Below are 12,479 nucleotides of genomic sequence, written 5' to 3'. Positions count from 1 at the left end.
GCACCTTCTCCAAGAAGCATGCCAAAGAATGTGCCCTAACCTCATATTTAAAGGCCCTAGGCCCCAAAAGCAGTTACAGTGAAAAGCCTTAAAAACTCAAAAGCTTCTGGTCCAAAAAGCAATGCCAAAAGCTGCCAGCATAATTTACGGAAATCCGTTGATTTGGCTACGCAAATTAAGAGAGAGGGAGAGCTCTTTTGCTTTATTCTACAAAGAGAATCATAGAGAGAGAAAGAGGGCTCTTTTGCTTTATTTTAAAAGCTTTTATGGACAGCTTTTGGGGCTCTGCTTTTGGCATCCCTTGTAACTCATTTATTGGCAGTCTGGGCTCTCACTTCATACAGCATCTGGACGCAGAGTCTGAGAGTGAGTCCCGGCGACGACCTTGTACTTTGAGTTGCAGATTAATACAAAAACAGTCTTTGGGGCCAATATCTCTAGGCATGGAATTCCATCGAGCCAGTGTCAAATCAATTGTGAACTGTGAACTGTTTGAAGTGATTATTTGTGGTGTCGCGGTAGATTCTCGACTTGGAGTGTCTAAGTCTGTTACACTAAAGCTAAACGATACTTCGAAGATTCACAATGCATTTCATGTGAGTCTACTGAAGCCTTTTAAAGGCTATATGTCCGATGATGGGAGCCGGATGAGCAACCCGAAGTGGAGGAAAGCGAGGAGATACTCGTTCCAAAACAGATATTGGCACACAAGGACAGAAAGATAAAAGGTAAAGTGATTAGGCGGTTCTTGGTTGAGTTCAAGAACTATCCTGCATTGGATGCGAAGTGGATGGAGGAGGAGGACCTAGCAGATACTCCTCAATTTTTAGAACTATACCTTGAAGCATTCGGTTTAGCATAGTCTACTCCGATAGAACCCGATTCGGCAAGCGTGAATCTAGTGTAGCGGGTTTGCACAAGAGGGGAGTCACTCCGCTCCTTTGTCAACAGATTACCCCGATTTTATTATTTATATAGTCACTGATGTTCCTTTTGGGTTTCAGGGATACTAAAGGCTGAATAGTATTCTGTTGTATGACTTCAAAACAGGAATTCCTGAAAACGAATATGATTGATTTGTACTTAACTTGTTTGAGTGCAGGAACTGAAAGACGAAATGAATGCAGCATTTCGGTCTCATAAATCTCTAAAGACATGATTGCAATAAGGATTAGTTAATCGGGCATCCGTGAGGTCCCGAATGGATCTAGATGCGATTACTAAATACGTTGCCGATTAATCATGGTCTGAAATTTCAAATGAATTTGTATGTGATGTGTCATGTGATGTGTTGTGATGTCAAGTGATGTCTGATGATGTGACTGTCGATTTGTACAAGTGCTAGATGTGTCGTGTCTAGTGCATCGGTACTAACAGTCTAAGACACTTTATGGCCTCTGTCCGTTTTGCAGGCATAATCGAGGGCGATTACGATTCTTTCAAGAGGGGGTATGTCACAAACTGGTGACGTGGCAGGCCCTCGGACACATATGACATGGCAATAGCCCATAAATGGCACCGTAGGTTGACACGTGGCAAACTGTACGGGCCCCCGCAAATTGCATTGATGCTGACATGGCAGTTTTTCGTAAAACGCGCGGACTTGCTGACGTGGCAGTCCATACGGATCTCCGCAAATTACGATGGCCAGCTTTTGGGCATAATGCTTTTGAGTTGAAGCTTTTGAGTTTGAGATTTTGGGGCTCTGCTTTTGGGGCATCCCTTGTAACAATAAATTAGTTTGTGGGGGCCTCATTACTGAGAGAATCTGGACGCAGAGTTTGAGTGTGAGTTCCCGCAGACTCCCTTGTACTTTGCACACAGATTAATATAAAAACAAATACCGAAAGGGGCGCCAGTCTTTGGGGCCAATACCTCTTGGCACGGAACTACGCCGGGCCGTGTCGTCTTTTGTGAATTGTTTTAAAGTGAATCTCTGCTGTGTCGCAGTAGAATCTAGACTTGGGGTGTCCAAGTTTGTTACACATCATCAGGACTTTGATGAAACGCGGAAGCTTTACGCTACAGCCCGGATTTTGGTGAGATGTTCAATAGGGTACAGAGTGGGGAGACAGATTCAGGGTAGAAGGGTATTTGATGTGAGACTATGTTGTGTGTGACTGTACTTTGAGGTAGAAGATGTTGACGGTGTATTACAATCCTCCTTTTGTTAGGCACAGAGACATAGAGGCGACACTCAAGGGTATTGAGAGATACTTGTGGATGAGTTTGTGCATACTTGTTTGGTATGTCACAAAGTGAAAAATCACTAGCACAAAGTGACATGACTCCTCAAGCTTTTACCCATTCCAAACAACCATGGGAGAGTATAGCAATGAGCTTCATTTTTCATCTTCCCACGACTCAAAGTGGGCAAGATGGCATTTGGACTATAGAGAATAGATTCAACAAGCTCACTAATTTTGTACCGATGAAGAAGACAATGAAGGCCGATCATTTGGCAAAGCTGTTTGTCTCGCACATCTTTCGGTTGCATGGGATGCTTACATCTATTGTTTCAAATAAAGATCCCCAAATAAATAGTTTGTCTTGGAGGGCAGTGTGTGAATGTGGGTACTGCGCTCGAATTCTTGTCTTCGTACCATTGATGGATGTCAAAGATAACCAACTCGGTGATTTTGGACTAAAGTGCTATATCTCTAAACATAAGTCTCATTGTTATGTTCGCATATGCAAATGTCATTGAGGACGATTACTTTTCTCTAAGAGGGGTTTATGTCACAACTTGATGACGTGGAACGCACAAAGCTGCCAGAAGCACCGCTCAGAAGACACATCGTCGCCAGGAATTCACACTAAAATTCAGCCCACCCAGAATAGTGCATGGGCATTGGGTACCCGCAATTTGTGAAGTAAATTACAGCATGAAGTCCAGGACTATACAGATGGTGACGTGGCAGCAGCATATGGACAGGCTGACCTATTTTTAAAGAAAAGTTCTCACAAACTTATGGGGCCCCGTCCAATGGGTCCCTTGCCCTTAAAATAAAGCGGGACCACACATAGACTTAATCTCTTGCGTAAAAAGTGATGACGTGGCAGGTATACGCACGCCCGCAATTTATGTTGATGACATGGCAGGTTGTACGGACTTCCACGTTTTACGCTGGTTTGCTGACGTAACAGTTGTACTGAATTCCCTGTTTTGCGCTGGCAGCTCTTTGGCGCTAGAGCTTTTGAAGACCAGATGGTTTCAAGTTTGATGCTTTTCATGTAGCTGCTTTTCATAGGCCAAGGGCCTTTAAATATGTGCAGAGGGCTCACTCTCTGGCACTCTTCTGGGTGAAGGTGCAAAGCGCAAGAACCGGCATTATACTGAGCTCAAGCAATATAAAGAAATACCGAAAGGGCCGCCATTTGTTCAATCTGTTCTTTTCTATTGGCACGTGGGGCCCGTCTCCCATGACACTTCTCCGGTTGTAAAGTCGATTCCAGTGATTTTCCCGCTCTTGAACCTTATCTTTTGATGCAACATCGTTTTGAAACGAAAGAAAATATTTTTGGTCGGCGACAATCAAAACAGGTCCTCTTGCATCAAACCTTCAACCTTTCAGGGCTACAAAACAAATGCTTTTTTTCTCCTTCCATCCCACCAAAGCAAAGCATCAACTAGTGCCAACAACTCAAACTCCGGTACAGATGCCTTTCAGTTCAACCCAGAAGGAAGCAGCTAACTTTGTTAAGCTTTTATTGATATTGCAATAACCGAATACTTTCACCAGACCTTTAAACTTCTACACTCTCATAACCATTGAATAGTGAATTTCCACCTACTTCAGCTTGATGATGCAACTGAGATGACAAAAATGCTCGATACCATTGAAGAGACTAGCAATATCCTACATGAGAGACCTATTACAGGGGAGAGAGATACCATTGCTCTGAAAGAGTTGGCCTGATAAATGCATAGTAATGGCCACCGTGAACTCCTCCACTATGGACCAATACACTGAGAAAACATGAAGTTACATATGTAAGTCCTACCTTCAAGAATCTGTCACTTTGAGTGAAATCATCAAATAAATGATTACCTATGAAGAGTATACAGATTCCGTACGCTTCTATCTGCATCAGGTGAAAGATACTTCGCATTTTCTCTGTCCAGATCAAGTTGAAGAGGAAACTCATACCTGTCATTGATCTGATGAAACAAAAAGACCAAAACAAATTAACTTGCAGTAGTTTGGCAGTTAAAGTTTTAAAGACAATGTACTGTTAGATACCCACCTTAACCATGATGTCACGTGTGAAATCATACTCAAAGCGTTTCAACTGAAGCTGAAGAACGGGAGGAAAATCTATGAAAAGCACACCTTTCCGTGCATCCTGCATGGAGTGCTAAAACTTCAGCTAATATGCAAAATATTTCCATATTATATTGGAGTTAACTTTATGAAAAGAAAGCCTTCTCAGGCAAGCTTCCTGAAAAGCTAAAAGGAATCAATTGTCTAGAGAAAAAGCAAAAAATTCCCCCAAAAAAACCACTTCCACAAGTTAAAGGTCTAGAAGAGCCTGCTAACCTGCAAACCATACTGCTCAGCATGGTATTTATTGTCACCCTCTAGCCTCTCAACCTCAACATACTTGTCAAATGATTCATACACATCCTTGCAACCTTTCACATCAAGCTGCAAATCTGTCAACGCCAGACATTGAAAGTTTACTTAAATTTGGCCCCAAGTTTAACCTACCATGTTCACAAAACTATAAAGAAGTCACAATGACATGTACAGAAATACCATAAAATGATTCCTTTCTAGTAGATTTGTAGTCTACATTGATGCACTCGATGTAGTTCATATTGTGTCCTTCAAAAAGCTGCTGAATAGTGCCTTCTACAACTGTACCCTGCTCAACCGAGTACAATCAGCAGAAAAAAAACTGGAAACAGCCTAAGAAAACAGCATCAACTACTAAAGAAAGGGGCCATGGTAACAACCCAACGCTCACTTTCATCTTATCTTCGAGCTTCTCACATAGCACACGATTCAATTCTTGCACATCATGTTGCATAAAGGAGTCATATGTGTCCCAACCAAAGGACTTTGTCAGGTCTTTGGTTGACACACTGGCATCACTATACTGAATTTTGTAGAAAAGGCTCTGAAGGGCAAGAGGGATGCTGTTGGATGGGACATCATTTTCAGTTGTAGGCATGTGATACACAGCCTGCATTGCACAACAAGAATTATAAGGGAAAATAGGATTTTGTAACCAAGTTCTAAACTTCAACCTGCTCACATTATAGAATGAGCAGCTAGAAATAAGCACCTTGCGAAAATAAGGAATGTGGTACAGTGTCTGAAGAAGCGAGTTCATATAGCAAGTGGCCCCTTGGTTCTTTAAGCCCACAAAACCCGTTTCTTTCTTTGAATCGTATGCCCAATAATCCACCATCTTTCGTACATTAACATCTGCCTCAACAACCAAAGTGTCATTTATCAAAAAGCCCTTATTGCTGTCGTATGGATCTTGTAGAGGCATAAATGAAGTAAAACCCCAATCATTCTCCCGAGCATTGAATTGGTGTTGTGTATCTGCAACCAATAAGAGAAAGTACTTTCTGCTCAGATGATACATAGAAGAGATGGGGCATAAAAAGGATCCATAACCACCACATCAAAAACACCTTTTCGGACTGACAACTTTGCATCATACTGATTAATAATAGCCAGACTGAAATGAGCATATCTTGTCCAGCCATATTGCAGAGTGGACGCATCTGCTACATCGAGATAGATAGAGAGGTAATCAACATTGTTGCCCTTGGGAAACAAAAGGATGCGCCTGTATGAGGACAGGGCGAGTTAGATGGTGCATATTGACTGTAAGGCAGTCCATGTCAGTTTGTTAATAGAAACCAATGCGAGAGAGAGACAATTTCACTTGCTGACATGGGAGAGCCAAATGGATACACAGTGGTGACATAGAAAGCTTGTTGTCTCATTGATACTGGCAGAAAATAAAGCACGTCATGGAAGCTCAAAAAATGGCAGGTAAGCAAAATCAATCCATAAAAGATGTTCTCAGAATAAAACTGAGCATGCTGAAGTGCGACGACAAAGGGCAAGACAAGTAATGGATGGCACATGATAAAAATTTAACCAAACACCCAGAGGCCCTGGTATGAGAATATGTTTTAAAAATATATTTTAAAACAATGCTGGTCACAAACTAAAATACCAGGCTTGAAGGAAAAAGATGCTAGGGAAGATCGCGTTCAAGGTGACTACACAGGTGGAGAGACACCCTCCTGTTTACAGTTCCCTCATTATTAATATTGTGCTACAAAGAAACGCCTCAACACAAGTATAACTGTGTTGATAGTGAAGATGTATTGGAAACTTGGATACACACTTAGTCATAATCAGTAGCTAAAGCAACCCTGAAGGAACTCATTTCTGCTCTAGCCTGAGGTTATAACCAACTGTCACCGTTTGAGACAACAATCAAACATAGATAAGTCAAGACTCAATCCTATAGAGCATGTAGCTGAGAAGCTAGTAGGTTTGAGAATCTATTGCAATGGGTAACAAGCATTCCATTACAGCACATAATTCGAAACTGTCAGAAAAGTTACCATTTGTAGCCACCAACTGTAAAAGTATCTGAATAATGCTTTCTCTGGTTGATTGTGGAGAAATTTTCAATTCTCCAAGTGTATTTTCCAAAAAGTGGATCATCCACTGGTTGGTTTTCTCCAGTAGGTACTCCATCACCTTGGCCTACAACTAAATGTATAGTTGTTTTAGACAACAGGTTAAGTAACAGCTTGACCAACCTCAACCATCACAACTCAATTTACAGGCTGGCTTAACACAGAATAAGTAACAGTTTGAACGACCTCAACCAACAGACAACAGGTTAAGTAACAGCTTGACCAACCTCAACCATCACAACTCAATTTACAGGCTGGCTTAACACAGAATAAGTAACAGTTTGAACGACCTCAACCAACACACACCCTCATCCCGAAAACATTCTTCCCAACAAGCACTCACTGCACAAACTACAAGCTTCAACCATATTGTTAAACGCTGGGCAAGCAATAAGCAAGGAAATAAGCTCAGAAGTCAATGGGCTACCTTGCATGGGCTCTGGTTCATTGATGTCAGTGGGGGGTACAAGCATGTCCTCATCTTCCTGAAAAAACAAGGCCAATTGCATGAAGCGAGATAGGAGGCGAGGATGGACAGAGAAAGGGAACTTTGTCACTTACATCCAAAGGCGGGGAGATCATTGTCATGGTGCCAGGCAGGCTATGATCAAGATAGTTAGGAGACAATGCCGAAATGCGCTGATTATATGTTGCTTCAGATGCTGGGAACAAGCAATCCAGCCTTTTGGCTATGGTGACTGAAAAATCCTGGATTTTCCTGTGTCAGCGCGATTGAAAACTCGATCACAATGATGAAAAGGACAGACTGGATGGTTTCAAATTTCTCCAGAGGAGCCACGGGTGTCAAAACGCAGACGGGAGACAGAAGTCCACTTCCCGCAGCTATGATGGCGATGAGCTTTGTCCGTTAGGGTTTGACTGTCTTCTTCCAATTCTTCCATTCATCATCAGGGTCCTTCGAATTGCGCGTGGCTATGTCGATGGCGAGGGGGGACGGGCCGTTTTTATGCTGCGCGAAGCAGGAGAGAATGAGAGAGTACTAGGCCTCCTTTTAATGGGGATTAGTAAAAACTATGGTTGAGTACCATGAAAGTACACCAGGTTAGTATCCAGTTATTTTTTACCCGATCTTTAGTTTACAAGTTAACTCGTCTTTAACCCGACAATCATGGACCAATAGCCAATGCATAGTAACATATTTTGCTTAGTGATAATCTAGCCTCACCCTTCCCATGGACTGAGCAAAGTGAGCTATCTAAATGGACGATCGGTGTAGAGGTATGTCAAAGTAGAGCGCTCTCTCTCTCTCTCTCTCTCTCTCTCTCTCTCTCTCTCTCTCTCTCTCTCTCTCTCTCAAGGGCACTCATCCTTCGTTTTCCCTCCATGGAAGCGAAGAAGGACTTTTTGAAGGAAAGGCCAACTCTTAAGAAGACGGGGATCTTTCTCGGAGATGATCTTACCCTCTTGCAGATCGCTCATATGCAGGAGGTAATGCCGGAGATTAGAGCGGGAAGGGAAAAAGGCAAGATTGCCTTCTACCGAGATGGAAGAGTGGTAATATTGGAGCCACGCGCCACATGACGGTGCGAGACCTATGGGACCACACTAAAAGTTGCCGCCTGGAATTGTAGTGGATCTATGCGCCTTGATGTGGGTGCCTTTGAAGATAGTTTTAACGGGAGAGACATCATCTTCTACTCTGAGACACATCAGGCCCCTAGGCAATCTATGCCCCACATTAGTGGATACAGATGGGAGACATCATGTAGACAAGGAACACGATCAGAGCACAGAGGGCGGGGCTCAGGAGGAGTGGTAGTGTTATTCAGGGAGGGTTTACAGCCATTGACACATATAGCTCGCAGGGATGAGCAAGCAAAGTATATGTGGGTGAGATTGAGAGCAGAGACTGACAGATATCTCTGCATTGCTATTTGTTACTTTCCCCCGAGTATATGCACCACCCAGAGGACAGTACCCCTTCTCTATTTTGGATGATGACATATGGAAATTCTCTAGAGATGGTGACATTATCATTCTAGGGGACTTCAATGCTAGGACTGCCCATCATCAGACAGTATTTTATGATGGTGAGAGAGCTGGATGTTGCAGAGATGGGCCTAACCAAACTATCAAATGATGGGGAGGAACTTGATAGACATGGGGACCGCACATGGATTGGCCATCTTGAATGGCCTACAGAGATTTCCTGCCTGATGGAGGCTTCACATGCTTTCTACACAGACACAGAGCCAACATAGTGGATTATGTCATGGCACAACCAAGCCTCATTCCCAGGATCTCATAGTTGGGCTCAGACTTGTTGGGGTGGCAGTGGATCATGCTATTGTGTCTCTGACCATCTCTTTCTAGTTCAGTGTAGCACACAGTCCACGGATGGCAGCCCCTACTCGCTATACCTTCACAGGGGAGACGAATTATGTATACATAGACGAGATCTACAGACGCCTATGCATTGAGGACCCAGGGCGACCTCTGGAGGAGCTTACAACTATACTGACACAAACATTATATGATGCAGCCAGCAGAGGCATACCCACACACCTAGCCCGAGCATAGACGCTGTTCTAGGAGCATGCCTCAGAACATCTTGTATGATGAGGAATGCTGCCAAACTAGAGCTAGACTTTAGAGGGAGGTGCTTTTGGGAGACATCACTCACAGACAGTCACAAATTGACTTCCGACGCCTAGTGCGGCGAAAAAAGAGGGCATTTTTGGCTCAACTAGAGCAGGATCTCTACCAGCTATTCTTGAGTCAGGACTCGCGTGCTTTGGCACGGCTCTACGCATCCATTCTTGAGCAGCACAGCTGAGTAGATGGGCAGAGAGGGAGGGAATGTGTGCAGCCGGGTAGGCAAGGTTCAGGACAGGTTTTTCTACTCTTGACCATAACTTGACACTCAAGGCCATCATCGAGGAGGGAAGATCCTATGGAAAACGGATCTATTGTAGCTTTGTGGACTTCCACAAAGCATTTGACACAGTACCCAGAGCTAGACTGATGCGCAGATTACAGGAGATGGGAGTACCCACTGAACTCAGTTGGGGGATCACGGCATTGTACAGATCAGTAATAGGGCATGTGTGCACCCCAGAGGGTCTATCTACACCAGTTTACTCCACTATTGTTGGGGTGAAGCAGGGCTGCCCGCTCTCTCCTACTTTATTTGGTATGTATGTGGATGAGGTTTCTGACTACATTGAGAGAGATGGGGATAGAGGTGCATCGCGGCGGGGACATGGATCCTGCTATTATTATATGCTGATGATATAGTGTTGATCTCCGACTCCTCAGAGGGGATGCAAAGTCACATGGATGCTTTGCATAGGTTTGCCCATGACAATGGTTTGTCTGTTAACCTTGGTAAAACCAAGGTCATGGTATTTAATACCACCCCACAGTGGATCAAGAGGTCAGCGCCCGCATTCGCATATGGCCAGGAGATGGTGGAGTATACATATGCTTACACTTACCTTGGAGTGGTTTTTAGTGGACCAGTATTCTCATTGAGGAGAGCAACAGAGACTAGATTGATCAGAACCCATTCGGCATTGGGTAGATTGGAGAGGATGTGTTCACAGGTTCAGTTTCAGGAGCCTCGGACGAAGCTCTGGCTCTTTGACACATTAGTGGCTTCTACATTGCTCTATGGAGCTGAGAGTTTCATTGGATCATCGTGGGAGAACATGTCGCACTAATGGGGGAACGTAGAGAAGCCCCTGGTCTTTATGATTTCGCGGCTCATTAGAGCCAAGGCTTCAGTACCACGTGCCATGATCCAAGCAGAGCTAGCTGCCCCCCCACTAGTGGTTGAGGCGCTCACCAAATCTGTCTCCTTCATACACCGTGTGTGGGAACTTCCCAGAGACAGATACGCCCACCTTGCACTTGAGTCCTCTCGACAGTTAGCCATGCAGGGAGATACAACATGTTGGTATGGGGAGATGACTTCATGGTTCCAAGCGCATGGGTTCAGTATAGACAGATTGCCCCCCTTCCAGTACTCATTGGACGCACCCTCCATAACTCTTACACAGTTCGAGATCACCAGGCTCATCCGCCAGGAATTGACTCAACTAGACACCAGAAGAACATGGATGCAGCTAGCACAAGAGCTGGGCACAAAGGATGGCTTTCTACAGAGAACATCTTCTCCAACTTACGGCGGATGGTTTCGTGGCGAGGCCCAGATACATAAACACCCACTTGTCCCATGGGATACGGTGTGCTATTGGCCAGATACACACATCTTCACACCAACTGCGGATGGAGATTGGGAGATACAGAGGAGTACCAACAGAGGCCAGGACATTCCCCCTGTGTAACATGGATCCTGAGACAGAGTTACACTACACATGCCACTGCCCCATCTACTACGAGATACGAGGCCACTTCCACTACTTGTTTAGAGAGGGCTTTGGACAGCTCTCCAAAGTCATGGGGTACGAGGATCAGAGATGCCTGGGTTTGTTTCTGCTCGAGCTGCGCAGACACAAAGAGAGCCTACTGAGAGGAGAGGCCGGCCAATCTCAGAGACACATCACAGACTTCTTTAGAGCAGACAAACACTCGACACGGAGGAGTTACTACCACAGCAAATCTTGTCGCCTCACACCAGAGGCACACTGATCGATCGAGCGACTGAATTGGGGAGATCTAGACGCCCACGACTGCGGAGGACTACACAGCATCGACGGAGGCTACATCAAAGGATCTGGATCACTTTGGCCCGACATGCACGACGCCTAGTCAAACTGCTGACCATGGAGGAGATTGATGAGATCCGCCAACGACCAATGTTGGATCTCTTGTGATTTGTGGTTTAGTTATCCCGACTAGCTGCTTTATTCACACCTACCGGCTTAGGATTTCATAGTATTTATATCCATCATTTTGTCATGTCATTCCATTTTGTCACCCTGACTTTGTATCAGATCCATCACATTGTAACGCTTTGGTCTCATAGGTCATTTTGGCCTCTTGAAGACGTTAATATAACATTTCATCTCTCTCTCTCTCTCTCTCTCTCTCTCTCTCTCTCTCTCTCTCTCTCTCTCTCTCTCTCTCTCTCTCAACACACACACACACACATAATTGTATCATTTTGGTCTCATAGGTAAGTCGCCCTTTGAAAATGTTGATGCTACCTTCGAGAAAGGCAAAATTACCTATGAGTCCAAAAAGATACAACCATGAGAGAGAGAGAGAGGGAGAGCTCTCCCGCCCACGATCAACGTATTAGATTGTACATCCTCACTAAGGTACCGAATGGAGCTAGCTAGATCATTCCTCTAGTGTCATCTGAACTCAAACTAAGGATAATGTCAAAGAGGACATTTCACTCATTTCTTCGTTAGATGAATTAAAAGTAAGCAAATTGAGCCTTAAGAGGCTAGACTCCCAAAGCATTATACGAAAAAGAAGAATCTTATGCATTTTGTCTTCTTAGGTGATAACATTACTACTAACAAAAAATTAGACCTTGTAAGAGTTTAGTGAGTCTTGATAGATGATGTTATGAGAGGATTGTATCGAAGGGAAGACATCTCCTCGTTTCTTCTTTATAGTCATTCGACCCAACCATATCGCATGCTAGATAATTTTGATTAAAATCTTGATAGCTAGTGCTAGGAAAGAAGTGTGTTCAAAGAGGAGCAGCTAGCTCAAGGCCACCCAATTCTCTTATATATAGAAATCTCCCATTGTAGCCCCTTACCTACCAACTCCACTTGTGGCAGAGTTTTCATCCTCGAAAACATAAGTGGGAAGTAATTGCAACTTGGGTCCACATTACCTTCTTGAGTGTTGTGAAAGG

At 44.1% G+C, this 12,479-nt stretch overlaps 1 protein-coding gene across 4 annotated transcripts in view; it reads right to left on the bottom strand.

The window, feature by feature from the left end:
- Positions 1 to 7,678, bottom strand: part of LOC147444541 (ubiquitin C-terminal hydrolase 12-like) — a 33,936-nt gene extending 26,258 nt beyond the window's left edge. For 2 of the 4 annotated variants that reach the window (XR_015190044.1, XM_086527120.1), the window contains exons 1-11: positions 7,241 to 7,677; positions 7,107 to 7,164; positions 6,602 to 6,752; positions 5,651 to 5,808; positions 5,293 to 5,558; positions 4,972 to 5,190; positions 4,761 to 4,869; positions 4,542 to 4,657; positions 4,249 to 4,347; positions 4,053 to 4,162; positions 3,896 to 3,970 (exon numbers count right to left, since the gene is read on the bottom strand). Coding sequence is in view for 3 of the 4 variants with exons in the window: in XM_086527120.1 (XP_086383246.1) it covers positions 3,896 to 3,970; positions 4,053 to 4,162; positions 4,249 to 4,347; positions 4,542 to 4,657; positions 4,761 to 4,869; positions 4,972 to 5,190; positions 5,293 to 5,558; positions 5,651 to 5,808; positions 6,602 to 6,752; positions 7,107 to 7,164; positions 7,241 to 7,267 (1,388 nt within the window). In the remaining variant the exon portion in view is untranslated. Of the gene's footprint in view, positions 1 to 3,895; positions 3,971 to 4,052; positions 4,163 to 4,248; positions 4,348 to 4,541; positions 4,658 to 4,760; positions 4,870 to 4,971; positions 5,191 to 5,292; positions 5,559 to 5,650; positions 5,809 to 6,601; positions 6,753 to 7,106; positions 7,165 to 7,240 lie in introns of all 4 variants that reach the window. The other 2 variants (XM_086527121.1, XM_086527122.1) reach the window with 2 other exon arrangements.
- Between the last annotated feature and the right edge of the window lie 4,801 nt (positions 7,679 to 12,479).

This window comes from Adiantum capillus-veneris, chromosome 13 (assembly GCF_014529385.1).
Source record: "Adiantum capillus-veneris isolate H3 chromosome 13, ASM1452938v2, whole genome shotgun sequence".
NCBI classification, from domain to species: domain Eukaryota; kingdom Viridiplantae; phylum Streptophyta; class Polypodiopsida; order Polypodiales; family Pteridaceae; genus Adiantum; species Adiantum capillus-veneris.
Note: the sequence above shows the minus strand (reverse complement) of the source record. Positions and strands in the feature narration are given on the sequence as shown.